Source organism: Acanthopagrus latus, chromosome 11 (assembly GCF_904848185.1).
Source record: "Acanthopagrus latus isolate v.2019 chromosome 11, fAcaLat1.1, whole genome shotgun sequence".
In the NCBI taxonomy this organism is placed as follows: Eukaryota; Metazoa; Chordata; class Actinopteri; order Spariformes; family Sparidae; genus Acanthopagrus; species Acanthopagrus latus.
In genome coordinates this window covers 1,745,450-1,765,910 of record NC_051049.1, presented here as the reverse complement: position 1 = coordinate 1,765,910, position 20,461 = coordinate 1,745,450, and the positions used below count along the sequence as shown (strand labels likewise).

The 20,461-nt window shown below is 41.6% G+C and overlaps 1 protein-coding gene across 1 annotated transcript; it reads left to right on the top strand.

Annotated features, from left to right (window-relative positions):
• Positions 1-4,090: 4,090 nt before the first annotated feature.
• gorab (golgin, rab6-interacting) lies at positions 4,091-11,541 on the top strand. Its single transcript, XM_037115477.1, has 5 exons — positions 4,091-4,318; positions 4,480-4,810; positions 5,404-5,505; positions 5,598-5,738; positions 9,348-11,541. Exons 1-5 carry the CDS (start codon positions 4,264-4,266, stop codon positions 9,790-9,792), a joined length of 1,074 nt encoding a protein of 357 aa, XP_036971372.1. The 5' UTR covers positions 4,091-4,263; the 3' UTR covers positions 9,793-11,541.
• Positions 11,542-20,461: the final 8,920 nt, after the last annotated feature.

The window sequence follows — 20,461 nt, the reverse complement described above, 5'->3', positions numbered from 1 at the left end:
GGTTGAGAGGTCCGCCTGCCTCGGGCCAGCTCTGATTCACATCCTTAGTTCCACTTGTTGTGCTTCCTCTGTGTGCTTTTGTTCTCGTCCTGCCCGCCTCTCTCCGTCTGAGTGTCTGTCTCATCTGACTGCTTGTGTTTTTCATCTCAACACAAAGTGACAGTCCGACTCCACTCCTGACTCTCACCCATCCGTCCTGTTCGCCGCTGCAGGCTGCAGCTGGGGATCGACTCCCGGGTCGAGCCCAAAAGTCAGACTGTTGACGGGCCTGTTGAAAGCCTGAACCCCGTCCAAAGAGCTCACAGGGCCCGCACACCCAACGGACTGCCAGGGGAAACAGAGCTGGGGGGGAGCCGGTGAGACCGTGGAGAGACAGGGAGGCATTGTTTCTCCTCCTTACAGGTGGGACTCCTCAGAGTCCGCAGCACAGACCTCTGTTCAGATGGATCAGGGACACTCTCCAACAACATTAAGAGGGCTTGGCGTGAGGCTGGCACGACGTGGACAGAAAGCCAAGTCTGGAGGGAATGGTAATGATGGCAGACGAGCTCAGGTGCAAACTGTATTCTGACGTTCTATTGCCGTGAAAATTGGTGAAAATTCCTGCAAGTCATGCCCAAACCCGCAGAACTGTACTTCAAATGAAATTCAGGATCCCAAAGTGTTTAAGAATACCAATATGTTAGCTTTAATTTAAACAGAAGTCTGTAAAACCGTTCATAAGACATTGACAGTTCTTGCGGTATTTTTCCTTTTAGTGGTATAGTGCTGCACTAACACTTGACTTTTTCAATATAAAATTGAATGTAATTATGAATTTTCTTTTTTCATTTTAGGGCTACAAAATGACACAGTTCAATTATTCCTAAAGTGAGAAGGGAAACATCAACTCTCAAGAGATTAAAACACCAAAACAAATTCCTAACGAACGTTTACATGGAGAGAGACAAACCGTTGAGAGGCAGACGATGAAACCGATGACTGAATCAAAGAAGCAACAGAAAGAAAACAGGGAGGCAGAGAGACGCCGAGGGTGAAGTGAATGAGAGATAAAGGGAAACAGCGTGCATGATGTCAGGCCGCTGTTTAGCGCTGCAAACTGGCAGCAGATGGCGGGACGAGAGGTCAGGGATGGAAATTAAAGGACAAATTCAGAACAGCAGCCGAGGGGAGAGAGGAGGCGTGGTGACCGGGGACGAGGGGAGGAGGCTGAGGGGTCAGCGTGGACCGGGCTGCAGATTTTAAACAGCAATTAGAAGTTCCTCCAGCTTCAGCTCAGAGCCACCTCCTGACCTCTAATCATCCTCAATTTGATTCAGGCTCCGACTCTCTGATACACGTCTCCTCGGATCGCCTGTTTATTTTTCACAGCACTTCCTGTTTGATTGAGCACCACGGACTCCGTGTCTTTATGGGCGGCAGGGAGGTCAAAGGTGACGTGCACACTCACTGCGCATGTTAAAGGATCCAACAGCAACTGAGCCATGTCACTTTATCTTTATGTGTTACAATTATGGTGGAAAATCACAACAGAAATAAACAAGGTTTGCTGATTCACAATATCTCAATTTCTAGAACTGCATGTAGGCAGTTAATACCTTTTTTTACACTGTATTTACTGTAAAGTTCCCAGAGTCCAGCAGGTAACAGCTAATGTTGGCCTGGATGCTGATGTTGTTGCAAGTAAGACGACTGTATCCTCATGAACATGAGTGGCTTTTGTTAAAGGAGATAACCTCTTTAAACAATTTTCTCTTGAAGCCCTGATACTTTTTTTTTTTACAAAGCTTTCAAGTTCTTCCACTGTCTTTGCATATTGGATATTATTTACTTAAGATAATAATCAGTAATAAATAAACAAAGTGATTTGACTGATACCAGTTTCGTGATGGCAAGGTTGATTAGAGACACAATTTGAAAACAATGAAGTTACGTAACAGGTTGTCAAGGTAACAATTCATCATCCTGGTTCCCTCCAAGAAAATACATTTTGTTCAACTAGTCATGCGTAAATTAACTTGAGACTGACGTCCACTTGCTGCATTAAAGAGTGGAAGAACTTTCTCTGGTTCTTGGAAGACGCGTCTCGACACGTGGACGACAGATCTGACATGCTGAACTTCTGAACTGAGTGCAGTCATCACAGTAACCTCCTCCTCCATCAGTACCACCCATTCCTACAGGGGATTTATACACTTCCCCCACCTCTAACCCCGATGTGCCTCCGCAGGTCATCCCAGTAATGAGCCATGTGCTCCCCTCTGGCACTCACTAATCAGGGATCCAAGGCCGTCCCATCCTCGGCCCGACGCCGCGGCAGCAAAAACACACTCTGAACCCAAAGTGGTTGTCTCTCTGCCATCTGGCCTCCATGCCTGGCCCTGTCTCCACTCTGCCGGCGATTTATGCCCTCCTGAGGTGTTTCGCCTTTTAACTCGCACATAATTGGCCCCCAGATGCAAAAAAGATGTGGAGGCCAGTTTTTATTAGTTGCCAAGCAGAGGTCATTGTTTTTGCATCGCTCCGGCTCCTGAGCACTGCCAAGGTTAAAAAGACACGCTTTATGTCTGTACCTTGCCCAATTACTGAAGGAAATAAGGAGGCTGTACAAAGTCATGCATACATGAAAGTAATGATGGAATATGGAGCTGAATGAGGGCAGCATGTGACGGCGTGTGCTGAAGGACAGTACTATATAAAGCAATAAAAAACAAATCACACAGCCTCAGCTCTTTCCTACAAATACCTTCTGTCCTCATTCCTGTCTGACGACCACCTCCACTCGCACAACTGACTCACCAGACATGATTTGCCTGCTGTCAATTTGTATGAGTTCATAGGATATAGTCACAAGAAAAGCACAAGACAGGACAGGAATGAGAAACTTAACTGTTTTCTGGATAGTTGCAAAAGTCCAATATGATTTTAAAGTGTGACCCCACCGAGTGGTAAAAGTTGGAACCTGCTCTGAGGGCAAGACTGACAATAACCCTGCATGATTAAATCTGTAGAGTCTCTAGAGTTGTAAAATCCTCCAGTATTACAAACTTCTGTGCCGTGCTTTGGCTTTAAAATCGTTAATCTTCCTTCATTAAACCAGCCTTATGGATCGTATTAATCTTTTATTCTGTAACTGAATCAAGAAGTAACGTGGTGATGGTCTTCTGGTCTGAACACAAACTAAACATGTGTCTTACATGTTTGAACACGGATCTCACACTCAGTGAAATTAGATTGGGGACACCGGGTTCGACTCCCGGCCCGGGTCCCTTTGCTGCGTGTCACTCCCCCTCTCTTACCCTGTTTCCTGTCACACTCTTCAGCTGTCCTGTCTGTCAATAAAGCCAGAAAAGGCCAAATAAAATATATTTTTTTAAAAATGTGATCCAGAGACAGATTTGGGTGTCAGGTGTATTGTTGTTGGTACATTTTACAAATTTACAAATAAAACTTGATTTTATTTTTTATTATTATTATTGTATAGCTAATAGTTCAGTAGATAGAGTGATCAATCAGTAGATCATTCAGATCAACTTGACCACTTAAATGTCATGCTGCTTTCACATGAAGCACTTCTTCAATTAACCTCTGACCCCACTGACACACAGGCGGTCTCTCTACAAGAAACGATCTGGGCCAGTTAGAGGTTAAGAAATTGGCGTAAAATGGGTGTAAAATGAGATTAACACCCTGAATATATATATATATTTTTATTATTATTGAAATAAAGAGAAGTGTTAATGTAATCACACAGAATGTGAGCTGTGAACAAATTACTATTATTTTATTTTATCTGACGAAATACCATGAAACAATGATTTTAATTTAACCGGATAAAACAAATCCTTCAATGAAACTTTCAATAAAGAGTTATGAAGCGCGGTTGTAGGACACCTTATAAATGCCTTTTAGATTATTACCTACAAAGTAATAATTTATTCAAATAATACATCTAAAAGTAATATTTTTTGAGTTCTTAAAGAATATATCATGATGGGAGACCACACATTGTGTTATCTTACTTAGATTTAATGTTAATTGTTTTTTTTGTACAGGCGATATCTGCAGCTTCGACGTCACCGGTCTGTTTGGGGTCCTGAACGTGGCAGTAATAAACAAAGATGGCGGTGGCTTTTACAGCCTCATAGAGTTTTTCTGTACTGAGGAACTTTAGAATGATGATTTTAGATCATTAATCACAACATTTCATATATGCATCATTGTTCCGTCTTGTTTGTGGTGTTTTAGGTGTTCCGTTGTAAAATGAGCGGCTGGGCCGGTTTCTCTGATGCGGAATTACGGAAGATTCAACAGAAAGGTAACTGCTAACGTTAACCTGAGAAGTTAGCATTTGACTTTGCTTCGGCCTCCCAGTTGACATTTTAATCCTCTTTAACATTTAGGCTGACTCATGTGATCCTTTAGCAGTAATTACGGAAGACCTTATATAACTTATATATAGACTGCGTGTATTTTCAGACTCGGCGATGCCCGCAGCGGCAGCCCGCGGTCGGAAACCGGTTCCAGCCAACCGGAGTCGGCAGCAGCTACAGCGGGAGAGGGCCCTCCAGCTGGCCGCGCAGAAAAGCACCGGAGCCCCGGCACCTGGCCTCCCTCTGGAGCAACAGCTAAGCACACCGGCGCCGAAGCAAGAGGCTGTGTTTCAGCCCATACCCACTGCAGGAGCTCCGGCTGTCAAGCAGGAGCTGCAGCAGAAACCAAACGAGGTGAAGTCGACTGAGAACCATCAGCCGCGTTCAGAGGAGGAAACCCCGGCTGTTAAAGAGCTGGAGAAACAAGAGGTGGAACTGTTAGTATGTCTTTTATACTGTCCTCTGCTGAGTTTAACTGATTGTAGAGCAAATATTATGTGAAAAATAAACGACCTCCGTTGTTTCCTAGTGACTGTATCCCAGCTGTTCTGTTAGAGCCTCAATGTTCCAGCTTCGCCCTATTTGTAAAATAACAGTTGAAACTGTAGAAAAACCTAATTTTACCCATAAACCAGCTGCATTATCAAGACACTTTTGATAATCTCCCAGGTCTACAGTCTGCCCTGTATACTGACGTAAAGCCACTTAAGGCAGCGGTACATGGTGCAGTCTGTACAGATGTGTGATATAAACTTTGATTTTGCTCCAGACAAACATTAAATTGTTTTGGGCAGAAAGTCAGTTATCAGTTTTAAGACCACATGAATGAGAGGAAGACTGATCTGCATTAACTTCTGCTGACTGTTACCGGATGAGTTTTGCCCAAAGCTGTGCAATATTCTCAAATACATGCAATTACTGATGTTACTGTCACTCCACCACAAATTAAGCCTTTTTTATGTACAGACCTGACCTTTTTGAGTCTGATGTGCATTATTGTGTGTTAAATCCTCTCCGTGTCTGATGGCAGACGGGAGAAGACACGTCTGGAGCAGCTGCAGCAGGAGCAAAAGATAATCGAAGAGAGGAATAGGCGCAAGAAAGCTCTGCTGACAAAAACTATCGCTGAGAAGTAAGTACGGCTGTCTTGGTTCTGTAGTGAGCAGCGTGTTTTCATTGACGCAATAAGACCAAATTAATTTAAAAGTTTGTTACCTTCCACAGGTCCAAACAGACTCAGGCAGAGGCTGTGAAGTTGAAGAGGATCCAGAAGGAGCTCCAGGCCCTCGATGACATGGTGTCCAATGATATCGGCATCCTGAGAGGAAAGATAGAGCAAGCAAGCTGGGAATACTCTGCAGCCAGGTACAGAAACAACACAAGGACATGTGGGAACATGTGGGCATGTCAAATTGTGGCAGAAGTGCCTTTTGAATTTTAGTCAGTATTGAGCACTTTAGATCCAATGAAACTGACAGAACAGTCATACTCTGTGAAAAAAAGTTCAAAGTGGTGCTTCATGTTGTTTTTGATAATCATGGTGTCTGATATGAGACATACTGGTTTTGATCTGCATGTGGGAAGAATGAACATGCAAGAGTCTGTCCATTCTAAACTTAAAGGTCAGTTTTTCGTTGTTTGCTTTCTCTGTCGTCGCTCATCTATGTGAATCCGTCTGATTCGAGTCGATAAGAATACACAGAGTTGATTGGCTGATTAGCCTCCTGTAACAATGTTTAGCATGCAGCTAGTCTGAGTTTCCTCAGTGACTCAATCTGTAGATGCAGGAAATGCTGCTCTGTTTTAAAATAGAAAAGTCCTTTTAAAATTCTCATTATTTTATCAGGTCTGCGTCCAGACAGGCCTTCATCTGAGTCAAGACCCAGATCACAGGCCATCTACAAGTGACCTCAGGGACATGGAGAGGGATTGCAGGATAACAAAAGAGGCACATTTTAGTCATTTTACTTCCAAGAGGAGTGGTCTCCCCCCCTCCCCGAAAAGACCTACGGATGAAATCCTCACAATGTAAATAGAGAAGAAATATGCAGGCAGATGCATGTCATTAATTTGCATCATTTATCTGCACGTATTTAAAGATGCACCTCGTATTGCTGTCAGTGGTCTTGACTGTAGCATCGGCCAGTGTATTCTCTCGTGTTTCCATTTGTTGGTTTGTAGCTGTTTGTCATAGCAGCCGACACATTATTAAGATTTGGTTCTAAGTTTTCTGACACTATCAGAAGTTTTGCACAGGCTGTCAGTGGTTGAATGTATGAGCTGTTCTGGAGGTGTCTCACAGCTGAAGATTTCACCATGCTTCAGTGAAATCAGCCTAAATCACATAAGTCTAGTTATCGACCCTTCTTAGGGGGTTATGAACTCACTCTGACTAAGGAAGTAACTCTTTTATTGAGTAAATGTCAACGTATGTAGAAATACCTGAGGTTCAGACGTTAGTTTGACTGTAGAGTCTATTAGCAGGTAACAGGAGTTTAATACCACAGAAGGCTGAACAAGAAAGTCGCAACAACCAGTCGAGCTGGTTGGAGCTTTTATTTGTCAGTTTGACAGAAAATGACAAGTCTTTCGATTTCGCATTGTTGGTTGAACAAAAGAAACCATCTGAGGACGTTACTTTGGGCTCTGGGAAATTGTGATGAGCATTTTTCACATTTTCTTTATATGAAAGACCAAATGATTCATCAATTCATCATGAAAAAAAGTCAGTAGGTTGATTAAAATTAAAATGCTTGTAGCAGCCCTGCAAAACAACTGTAATCCAGACTCCTCTTACACATCACTATTCTCACTAATGAGGAGTTGATGGTGCTTCTCATTTAAAGACAGCACGGCTCGACCTTTGGGAGTTATTTAGTTATTTGGGGCAGAGTGTCTCGTCTCGAACTACTCATAGACAGACGAGTTTGGTCATTACAGGGACATCAAAATGTTTGTAAATTTGTGCCAAGGAGCGTTCAGGGTTTAAGAAAATCATTGAGTATTCATCAGAGACGGACAGTTTGATTTGAATAAACAAACTTCAGATTCAGTCCTGCAGTAAACTGTGGTCACTTGTAATAAAAGTGAGCAGGTAATGAACTGTACACTGACTGTAAATGCTCTCACTGCCCCCTGCAGCTTGTTTCCAGTATTCCTGTGTTCTCAAACTCTTTGAACCAGTTTCGCAGACGCGGTCCTGCTCAGATGTTCAACGTGGAGAGACTAATGAAGCCCTGAAAAAACTTGATAAATATGAGTGTGGAAAAAAAAGCTCTTGAATCATGTTGTTAATCAGTGCAGCATTAAATTCTCAGCAGCCACAGAAGGTATAGAGACTGTAAAATCTTTAATACACAATACTTTTTCTACCCACGCTGATGCAGTCCAGCTGTGTTTGACCTTGTGCTTGTAGCTGTGATTTTTCTCAGCAGCCTGCTGTGTAGTGAGATTAGCTCCACGTCATGAACGCTCCTCATTACAGATGTTTGTATAAGAGAGAGAGGACCCGGCCTTCACACACTCGCTGCGCTGGATTCTCCTCTGATTATGTTGATTTAATGAATTGTTGAGATTTCTCTGAGGTACAGAATGAAACCCTGTTTGACATCATCTGTTTCCAAACACTGTGTGATGTTTCTCACAATTATAACAAAGCTTCTGCATTCAGAATTTGTGGGAGGACCGTGTGTGTCCTCAGCAGGGCCTCAGTGCTTCTTCCTAAATGATGAACCAGACGTGGACTTTACATCCGACCCGAGTGAACCGTACACAAGTGTTTCAGCTCTCAGACCGTCTGCTCACAACTACATCAGCCTGAGTCTGAGTGACTGACTCTGATCTGATCTCACTTCAAGTTTATAAAGTGTCTCCAGCTCAACAACTCACTAAACTGACACATTTGTTAAGGGAGTCTGGGGACTTTCTCCACCGGGACAAAGAAGTCGCCTATATTGTTCCTGTTTAGTGTCTTTGTGACATGTGACATGTTCAGATCAGTAACATGTTTCTTCTTTCATAAATGGAGTGTAAATGGTGAAATCAGTGTAAACAGTGTGTTCAAACAGCTGATCAATGTTGGCAGGTAAGACTTTAGCACTTTAGACACAGAAGACATATAAGGAAGTTTCTCTACAACAACAACAACAAAACACCTGTTTTCAATGAGCAGAAGAAGTTCTCGTGATCATGGCTGCGACTAACCATCATTTTCAATTAATCCAACAATATTTTTCTGCATTATTTTGTTTATTGGTTGGTCTGCAAAATTACATATTTTAAATATTAAATATAAACCAGAGAATTAAACCATTAATCTAACATCAAAACACTTGGCGATTATTTTTCTGTTAATCAACTTATTGATTAGTCGACTGATTGTTGCAGCTCTAAACAGGATTCTGATTCGGATCAGGCATTCTCAGAACCAAAGAAACCTAATAACATAAAGTTAAGTTAAACAATCAAAAATTGCTCACATTTTAAAAACCCACTTAGCAATTTTGGTTGATGAATTATTCAAAAATGTATTTTAAAAATAGTTCTTGATTAATGTTGATGGATTAATCACTTAACCTGCACAGTGCAACAGCTCACACTCTTCATCTGTGGATTTAATGTCTAATATTCTAGCTAGTGTTTCGGTTTTTATGCCAGTGAGTTTTTATTCATTTGCTGGATTATTCCTCTCATCTATTTTTTTTTCTGTTTCACGTTAAGCTTTGACAGGAAGCAGGTGTTAAAAGAGGAATCTGCATGATTGAGCTCTCAGCATATTTGGTCATACTAGATGTTATCAGCAGGAAAGGAATGCAGACAGGAGAGCTTTGATTTGTTGCAGCAAATATTCAAAATGAAAAGAAACACTCCTCCTGTCACCATCTGTAAGCGAGATGTTCAGTGCAGAGTGAAAAGAGAAGTCCTTCACGCCTGTTTAGTTTCTCTTCACATTTTCTTCCTCACGTATTCTCTCAGAAAGCGCTACGAGAAGGCGGAGGCCGAGTACGTGACGGCCAAACTGGACCTGCACAGGAAGACGGAGGTGAAGGAGCAGCTGACGGAGCACCTCTGCGCCATCATCCAGCAGAACGAGCTGCGTAAAGCGCTGAAGCTGGAGGAGCTGATGAAGCAGCTGCAGCTTCAGGCCACTGAGGAGGAGCTGGAGAGGCAGAAGGTGGAGGAGGAGGAGGCGGAGAAGAAGAGAAGCTGTGTGGAGAGGCAGAGAAACGGTTCAGTGGAGAATCAGGAGGGAACGATGCAATCAACCAAAGACTGTAGACCCACAGAGGGAGAGACAGTGAAGGAGGAGAGAGGAGGAGACGTCCAGCAGCAGCACCACCCGACGACTGAAGCAGCGACGACTGAACACGACTGTAAAACTCTAGAAAACTGTGTTCAGAGTGAGGCCGAGGCCTCCTGATGCTCAGAACAGACAAACACACGTTCATCATCTGTCAGCTGAGCTGTAAAATATCTGGACGTTATCACACATTGATATAAAATGCTAACACTAATGTTTCACACTGATACTATCAGCTAGATGAGATGTTGATGCTGGGTGTCCACATCAGAACAAACCGACTCAGAGTCTCTCAGACATTATGTTGTTACTCATCTTGATGTATCATTATAATGAGTACTGGTACCAGAAGTCGTGGGGAGGTGATGGTTGATGCACAAACCACTTTTAAGGGAACTTTTATCTGGTTATGAAACATTGTCTGTTTAATCCTAAACAACACCAACAGTGAGAAAATTGCTCCTTCTGTATAGTTATTATAGATATTCTTAATGCCTGTCACCAGGCCTGATTCAGATTGATCCGGGTCAGAGAAGTCATGAAATTACAACCATCTTTTATGGTGAGTTCTGAGGGTGTCGAGGAGCTTCAGAACCTGAGAAAAAAACAAATTCTACTTTGTTTTGCTTTTTGTCCGCAGCAGCTGCCAGAATCAGTAAAAAATAAAAGTTCCTTCTAGCAGCTTTAACCTAATTATAGCCAAAACCTTGAGTTGCCTTAAACAGAACAATAAAATGTTAAAGAGCAGCTCCAATCAGAAATAGAGAGCCAGTATTAGATTGTTACCGGGGTGAGGAAGGTTACATCTTCACCTGCAGCTCTGCAGACTAGTTTATGAATAACAGTTCTTTATTATGCTGATAAAAGATGTCAGCTGGAGTTATTGCATGTTCTTGACAATGTGTTTTCTGTTGCAGATTAGTAGAATACACACACATTTTTAGCAGACAGAGTTGATCTGTCAAAAACTGTCAAGTCACAAAGAAAAGTTCCAGATTCAGGTCAGAATGTAACAATGGGATGTAGTCAGTGTTCGTCCGGCTGCTTTTGTTTAGATGGTTTTTTTTGTTGTTTTCTACCGAGAACCTCACAGAGCTGTAATCCATCTGTAAAAAAGTTGTTTCATGGAACTCGAGTTTGAGTTTTTCATCAGCAGTGGTGTTTGATAAAAGTCAAAGGACACCCGGCCCTCCGTTCACATGTACCTGCAGCATCAGACACACTCACATTCAGCTGCAGAGTAAAATATCTCTCAGCCATTATCCTCCATCGCTGTCTTTACGTGTGCCCTTCCAAACAAAAAAAAAAAAAACTCCTCTTCCAAACATGTGGTTTTACATCCCATGTGAATTATCTGTCTGACCAAAGGTCGAATTCAAAATCTGACTGTTTCTGATTGTCGTCTCTTCTGTGGCGACAACCAAAGATGGGTCCTGTTTACTTCCTGGAACGTGTCTGTTTGATGCAGACGCTCTGCAGCGTTCATCCAAACATGAACCGTCCTGTGTCACGTTCTGGAGATGAACACGTTAGCTGGCGCTGCGCTCGTGTTTCACAGAGATGATTTGGGTTTTTGTCGGTGCTGCTGAGGAGCAACGGGCCTCCGGATGGTAAGATGATACCTGTTCATTTACGGACGGACGCTTTCAGCTTTTTGCTCGCTGCACATGTGTTGAAAATAATATATGACAGTAATCTAATGTTAAATTTTATATCTGTGGGCCTGACCAAAGTCTGTATACTCTGAGGTTTGTATGTGGAGCGAATGATGTTGCATATGAGAAGTTATTTGAATGGGTAAATATTTAAGAAGGTGATATTTAGGTATGCAGTCTGATATTTTACTAAAATAAACTTTAAAGGAGCTCAGTTCCCTCTCGTCTATTTTGTCCTGGTGTCGTAACTTTTTTTGATAATGAGTTATCTGCAGCTTGTGGTCCTGGAAGGAATTTACTCGGGGGAGCACTCTGGGACTCTCACGGCTTTTGCAAGTCGTTTTTTTAAAGTGCAGTAAGTGTTTCTGTAAACCGCTTTGAGATTTTACAGCGCTCCGGTCACATCTGGCCGTCTGAAGCAGAGGCCGTAAAAGCTGCTTTTTTAATTAGTTGGGAGGTAGAAGCTCGGAGAGGGAGAGTGACCACCGTCCCGTCTGTCCCCGCTGAACCTCCAAGGTCAACGTTTGAAGTCCCGAGGAGCTGATGTCACATCAGATTTGACCAAATTAGAAAGACATTTAAAGAAAAAGAAAAAAAAAGGAGCAATTATGTAATTTCCTCTCAGCTGTGACCTTCATTGTGAAACAAAAACCATGAGTGGAAGATAATTAAGAACATTTACTGAATTACAGTTTCTACTTACTCATTCTACCATGAATGGGTTTTTATTTGATGATACTTTATATTTGAAATGTTTTATTTTTTTACATTTATTCAACCACTTTTTGTACTTTACAGTTCAGATATTTTATTTAAATAAATTGTATTAGTCATAAAATCGTATTCACTTTTTAAAAGTTTTTATAAATGTAATAGTTGTTCATCCTGCAGAATCTCAGGTATCTATAAATCTGTTGTCATTTAGGCTGTAAATGTAAATTCTGCTGTAAATATTTTGATTTCGATAAAAAGATGAAATTTAAAAAATGGAAATATTCTGCAGAGACATTTATTTTTCCGTTTGTTTGAATAAAATCAAATCAATGCAACATTAAAATATAATTTAAAAACATTTTTAAAAAACGAATTATATGGATATATAACAATATTAAAGGTGCTGTTTAACAATTTGAACATTTGCTTTTGAAACTTTAAGTCAGAGCTGCTCAGAGTCGGGCCTGCGGTCCAAAGTCGGCCGGCCGACAGGTTTTATTTGCTCCGACAGATGCTTAGAGTGAAAAAGTAATAGAATCTGAGTTGATGCTTTAATTTCATGATGTAAAAAGCTTCTTTAATATGTAGAAATCCTAATTGTTAATTATTATTTTTCATACTCTGATACCTACGGCAGTGTGAAGTTCAGTTCAACTGAGGAAATTAAAAATACGGAAGCCCTGAGAGACATTTTGTTTTTATTGATTATGGCAAAACACTTTTACAAATTAAACAAACAAAAAAGAAAAAAAAAAAACAAGAGAAGATGAAGAGAAAATAATTAGATGAGATTTAGGTCATTAAAGTTTGTGTTTTCTCACTGACCTCTCCGGGCTTCCGTAGGTTAAAGGCTTCCTTCTGTCATCTTAACAACATAATACAATAACAAAGGCTTTCCTTTTATTTTTTAGTTTTGGCTCTTAAAGGGAGAAAGTTTGATCGTTTCTGTGTTTTTGTAGTTTCTCTTTTTGCTGCATTATTCCACCGAATAGTTCAAATGAAAACATTATGTAGAAAAGTTCAGTTTTCCAACAAACTGAGACTGAGGAGAGTTTTATCCTCCTGCACATGTTCACATGATCCTCCTCACTGCTTCAGCTTAAAATGGGAATAATAATAATTGTCTCAGGACTCCTCAGGAGGAGGAGGAGGAGGAGGAGGAGGAGTCGTTGTGAAAAGAAATGTGTTTTGGATTATGACAAAGAAAAATGAGAAGATTCAGGCTGCGGAGATTAAGGCATCCAGCCGGGCTTCAAACTGCACCAACGGCTCCTACATTTGGAAATACATTTCCATTAATGTGTGTGTGTGTGTGTGTGTGTGTGTGTGTGTGTGTGTGTGTGTGTGTGTGTGTGTGTGTGTGTGTGTGTGCGCGCGCTGGGCCGGGCCGGACTTCAGAGGGTTTATAAAGTAAAGTGTGATTTATGTGGCGCTGGCGTCCCTCGACAGGTCGAGAAAGACCCTGAAACCCGAGAAGTCCAAAAGCCGAGAGAGAGAGAAAAAAAAGAGACAAAAAAGCCCCAAAAATCAAGTTTTCTTCCAAATCTGCGCCATCTGGACCAGCCGAACTTCACCTCCACACCGCTGAACTCTGAACTCACTGTCGGTACAACTGTGCAAGACAGAAAAAGAGAAAATGAAACAAATCAGATTCAGATTTGATGTTTTTACAGTGAAGTTTCGGCCTAATTTGCTTTGGCAATTAACAAAAACGCGCGTCCGGTTTAATTTAGCTGCTGGATGATTAACTCAATCTCATTTTCCGTTTTAATTTAATGCTTCACTGTTGCAGCCGAATTAATGTTATTTCCCCGAAGAACCGACATCCAGACTCCATGTTTAAATATCTGGACAATAATCAGAACATTTTATCTTCCAACTAAATATTTAAAGAAACTTTAATCGAATTTGGCTTCGTGCGTAAACAGATGATGGGAAATAATCTCAGCTCGACTGAACGCGCGTGTTAAATATTAAAAATAACAATAAAACAATCTGATTAATTTCAAAACGCTTAAAATTGATTCAACCTACAACCTGAAAAATTAACCAACACAAGAACCGGAAGAAGCAGAAGCTCTCAGTGATTAACGTCTCCTGATTAATCAGTAATAACCGACGTGTTCCGCGGTGTTTCCGGTGGTTTTGGCGGGTTCATAATAACGAGAATGAGCGCGGCTGAATTAATTTCACACGCGCTCTGTAAACTCGGCGTGTTGTTTTAATCAGGAGCAGATCTGCTGTTTAATGTCGAACACCACAGACCGTTTACAGTTACAACATGTGAGCCGCCTGCAACAACAGAAACAGAACCAGAACCGCTCGTAAAACATAAAGAGGGGACGCTCATAGTTCATATAATACAATTACATACAATTACCGGGAGGGGCGGTTATTTATACATGTCGTTTTCACACCAGGGTCCGTCTCTGGGTCCGGGATCAACAGGTGACGTGTCACTCTGAGGATCAAGAGTTTTAATAAGAATTAGGAAATAATGTCACTGTTTTATTGTTTGACTGCATCCAAAAATGTTGGATAATGAAAAACCTTAAAGGGCCACTATGTAGAAATCCATCCCTTAGTGAATAAACAAAGGTGGCAGGGTCCGCCACATGTAAACAGAGTGAAACAGTACGAAATTTTGTTGTACTTAAAAAGGCAGGAGTCCGATACTGGGGACCACACAACTTCTTCCTGTTTCACTTTATTTATGCGTGGCGGACCCTGCCACCCTCCACCCGGTTTTGCATAATTTATAAACAGTCAAATTATTAAACAATGAAAATTCTGTAAAAGTGGAAATGTTAGGTTTGTTTTTTCATCTTCAGCTGTTTCAGTCGTGAAAACAAAGAGTTTGTTGGTTCTCTTTATACGGACTGCTCCTTTAACGCCTTCATCTATTGTCAGTATTTTATTTTTGGAGAAACTGATCGATATCATCAGCAGATATTTGCTCCTCCGGATGAATCAGTATCTGTGTTTATGTCGCCAATGTGAAACATTGATTTATTTTTGAATGATGACTTATAGTAATTATTAAATTTCTGCGATGTTAACCGTGTTATTTTACACATCTAAGTTTACTGTTAAACTTTAAATGACACAAGTGTTTGATGACCACATGTGAGGGATCGCTGCACAGAAATGTCTGCATATCGGCCCCAGAATCAAAAACCATCAGACTTTTATATTCACTTATTTATTGAGCCATTTGTTTATGTAATTATTCTTTAATTTGACAGTGTTAGTGAGTAATTGTCACCAGCTGACTTCCACTCCAGCTCTGCAGGCTTTATTTTGCTGGTGCTATTTTTAAATGGGGGCACTCGGTGGCAGGGTCCGCCACACGTAAACAAAGTAAAACAGTGTAACTTGCACACCGACTGAAGTACACTTGTGAGTATTTGTTCAGGCGCGCTGCATCTCTCCTCACCTGATGACACGTTTGTCCTCGTGCAGCAGCAGTGTTGATACATTCAGCTGTCAGTCAACATGCATTTATATAAATCCTCCATCTTGGTCTTAATGTGTTCAGCTCAGGGTCTTTGTGCAGTCCTGAGGGTGATGATGATGATGAAGGTGATGATGATGAGGGTCCTGGGCCGCCACCCTGCCGCCGCTGCTGTCCAGTGACCCCGGTGCTGATTGGAGCGGCGCTGTGGCCCCTGTCCTCTTTTATTTCCCTAACTGGGAGTGAATGGGCTCCTTGTTGACTCTTGCAGCCTCGTGTTGCTCCCTCTGCGCCGCCTGATTGCAGCGGCTGCACCGGGACTTCTTCCTCTTATAGCGGCGAGCTGCTGCTGCTGCCGAGCTGCAGACGTCTCACACACAGTCTGAGCTGATTACAGGCGGCCGTCACAACACCACAGACTCAACATGTCACTGCAGACATCAGGACGTCTTCAACACTTTTCACATGGAGCCCAGTAAATACATTTAGTCTGCTCGGCGTTCGTTCTCACGAGGAGCAGTTAAACTTCACTTCACACTTGTTCTTCACTACATTTTAGAGGGAAAATGTACTCTTTTTTATTATTACTTGGCAGGTTTTACACAGAAAAACATGAGAATTTAATTAGATACGATGAATGTTGTGGATTAAACTACTCATCACCTCATACAGTAGTAGATGGCAGAATAATCCGGTGATATTGTGACACTGAACACAAAGAACTTTTACTTTAATGACACACTGAGCGGATGATCCAGATGTTTTCGGCCTCGTGGATCTTTTCGTTCATCTGGTTCACTTTCGTATTAATTGTTGTTTCGTTGTTGACAGTCACAGTTGCTCTGCAGCTCCCTGCACGAGCATTTTAACTGTCATTTATTTTAAACACATTGAACAAAGTTAAAGCAGCAGTCTGTAGAAATGTTAATGAGCAGAGAACGATCCTCATCAGCTGATTAACTAAACAATCAAACTCTTTGTTTTCATGTCTGATTAAACTGAATGAACAAACTGACCTTAGAGTACAAATTTACACTGTTTTACTTTGTTTATATGTGGCGGACCCTGCCACCTCTCAGAGATGTTCTAGGACCTAATTTTCCTCTAAGAACAGCTGGTTAATTATGTATTTTTACCTCATTAATATTGTAAATATTCATATTCACAGTTTGAATTTGTTCTCCAAAACTTCACGGTGCCTCTTTAAGTTTAATTGTTTAATTTTTTTGCATTTTGAGTGAAATTTATTTGCAATTTTTTTTTCTTTTGCAGGAGACAAAAACACAGTGAATAAAGTTAAAGATGAATTCGACAAATATGTTTTTTTTTTTTCCCGATATCATGATCACTCCAATCATTAGATGATATCTGAAAATGTACATTTTATTATATATTGACACCATAAAAGACCTGCTGATATTTTAGAATTTGATTGTATGTTAAATGTGAAGTCTGAATGTGAAGAGCAGCTCCACCGTCTGTCTTCAGGTCCCTCCTGGTTCACGTCTTCGGTTGTTCGATTAAAAGTTTAACGTCATGTTTTCACCTCCTTTAATTTTACAAATCTTACTCCGACATGCCGAACAGAGACGGATCACACGCTCTCACCTGTCCGCTCACTTCTGCTCATTAAGATTTACACTGGGAGGGTCAGCAGGTTTCTGTGGGTTCATGTTCAGTCACCACCCACAGTCCAGAACCAGAGCAGAAACCTAATTATCCTGCTCGGGCTTTCAGCCCTGACGTGAGTTAAAGTGTGGAGTTTCATGACTCTGTGATTAAGTCCCGTTTCCAACCAATTCACTGAAGCTCTGCATTAATTTATGATCCGTCCTGTTTCTGGTTTGTGCAGTTTAATACAGAATCAGAGCGGCTCGTCCAGATTTATGTGTCAGACTTTATCGAAGTTAAACACGAGCCCAGAAGCTGCCTGTCAGACTGTGACTCTGATGAAACACTCACATCGTTTTTTGATCCCTGAAGATAAAACAGCAGAGTATCAGAGACGTGGTGTGACAGCGACATGTTCAGTCGGTGAGTCACTTCGGTTCTGTTCATCATGTAAACACAAGAAAATGATGATAACCTGCTGATTTATTCTCTGACATGGATTTCATTCCTAACGTTGTGTTTTCAGAAATGATGATGTCAGCTGATCATTGATAACGTCTGACTCTGTGTTCAGTGTCCTCTGCTGTCATTATTGATTGATAAGCTGTTTATTAACTCATTTATTTCTGAGTGTCACACCGATCCAACATTTATTGTTTTTAAATAAACTGACTTGACTTGATGGTCCATGATCTACCATCACTGCCTCATGTTTAATTAATTCAATAAAGCCTCAAATGTTTCAGGAGCTTCAACTTGCAATAAAAAATTTAATTTACAAATCACTTTCTTAATTAACCGGAGTGTTAATGTGTGGAAGCTCATTTCTGCCGGTTAAAAAAGAAAACTGAGCTTAAAGAAAAAGACGATAAGTCATAATTATGAGATAAAAGACAAAAATATGAGACTTTATCCCATAATTATACTTTTACCTCATAATTCTGACCTTCTATCTCATAATTATGTCTTTCTATCACAAAGTTTTGGCTTTTTATCTCCTAAATATGACTTTTTAATCCCATAATTATGACTTCTTTTTTTTTTTTTCAGTCGAGGCTTTACATAATTATATTCTCTAGCAGCAGACACTGGCCTCCATGTTAAAGTCTTCATCCTGATGCAGACTCTTTACGCTGCAGAGTCTGTCTCGGCCTCCTCCGCCGACTCGTCCTGCACGATGGCATTTTTTTCCCCGTCTGACATGTTTGGACGTTTCCATTCGCCACAGACAAACTGGAGCAGGCGGAGCAAACGGGCCACTTTCACATCGAGCTCTGAACAAAGAGCCGGGGCCCCGGAGGAGAAGACTTGGAGTCTGAGACACGGGGAGGCCTTTTTTTTCTGAGCTCTTTCTATTTTTTTTTTTTTTTTTTTCCCCTAGCTGGCACCGGAATGGACTTGTAGGCAGGAAAAGAGAATCTGGAGGGAAAACTAATGATGAAAAAGTCTACTCTATCCCTGTGCCTTCATTAAATACATGGAAAGAACGAGAGAGGCACATCTGGATTCAATCCGCGTCCCTTTGATGGCATCAAGTGTTCTTTTCCCAGATCAGGGGGCTGGAAGCTACGGGATGTCTATGGCAGCTCGGAGCCCGGAGTCGACTCCTGCCATCTGAGCACATGACCCCCTCCTCCTCCTCCTCCTCCTCCTCCTCCTCCTCCTCCTCCTCCTCCTCGACATCACCTCCACCATCCAGCTCACCTCCCTCCATTCCTTCACCCCTCCCCACTCCTGCAACCCCACTAACCTACAGTTCAGTGGTGGGAAGTAACTCAGCATCAGTCTAAATTACTTTACTGGGACACTTTCTGCTCTTTCTGCACACATTTCTGTTCCTCGTTGCCACAGGAGCCTTTAGATTATTTCTTCTCCTGACCCGTCGTCACAAGTCACGGCCTGTTGGAACGAGCCGGTCAGACAAACAGAGCCGTTCCCTCAGGAAGATTCAGGTCTTTTCAGGCACCGTTACTGACTGTAGAGGTGATAACATACAGTGTGTCACAGACACCTGAACATATATGGTGTGACCTCTGGCGTCAGAAATGTTCTGTCCTTCTCGTCCTTCTTCACCAACTGATCTGAAGGCATAAAAATCAACTTTAATAAAATCATTTTCATTTTCACGCCACACACTGAGAACACGACCGCCACATTCTCACCTGCTCAGGTCCAACTGAAAGAAACCAGGTGAAGTAAAAGTCGGGAAAATTCCTTTAATCACAGATGTCATCGACAGACTGAAGGGTCCAGACTCTCCTCCAGCTCTGATTGGCTGAAGCTCAGTAAACTACCTGAGAATCACTCACCTGACTGAACTGGGAAGTATTTAAAGGAACAATTCACCTAAAAATGAGAAGTCATTACACATTACGCTGATATGAAGTGTGGTAGTCCACAGAACAGTTCTGGAGCTTCACAGTAAAACAGAGTTGCAGCATTCTGCTAAACAACTGAAGCAGCTGGATACTTGAATTAAAATGTAAAAAAATGACCAAATAAAACAGCTGTGTAACGTTTGCCTGGTGTGATCCAAGTCTCCAGAAGACCAGAGATCCCAAAATGATCTGAAAAGACGTTATTTACATCCTCGATACACCATCGAGGTAAAAACGTCAGCACGTCTGAGTGTCCGAGCTCAGTTCAGTTGTTCAGCAGAACGCTGAAACTCTGCTTTACTTTGAAGCTGCAGAACTGATCCAGAACTGACTTTATATCATCAGGAGGAGGAGAGGAGGACTTTATATCATCAGGAGGAGGAGAGGAGGACTTTATATCATCAGGAGGAGGAGAGGAGGACTTTATATCCTCAGGAGGAGGAGAGGAGGACTTTATATCCTCAGGAGGAGGAGAGGAGGACTTTATATCCTCAGGAGGAGGAGAGGAGGACTTTATATCCTCAGGAGGAGGAGAGGAGGACTTTATATCATCAGGAGGAGGAGAGGAGGACTTTATATCATCAGGAGGAGGAGAGGAGGACTTTATATCCTCAGGAGGAGGAGAGGAGGACTTTATATCATCAGGAGGAGGAGAGGAGGACTTTATATCCTCAGGAGGAGGAGAGGAGGACTTCATAAATCTCCTTAGAAATTCTAAAAAAAAGATGCTCGTACATGTGCAGAACTTGCCTTAGAAACATCATAATTTAAAGTTTTCTTCAGCACCACAGTGACCCAGTGACAGTTGTGTGAACATCCACAGGTTCACTGCTAACAGGAAGTGCTAACAGCTAATTCTGCAAAGTTTTTGTGTTGTTTGTTTTTTTTATTTGTTGTTTTGTGGACTATGAAAGTTCACCTGATTTTCAATCAGCATGGAGGGAGGAGACAGTTTTTGGGGTGAACTGCTCCTTTAA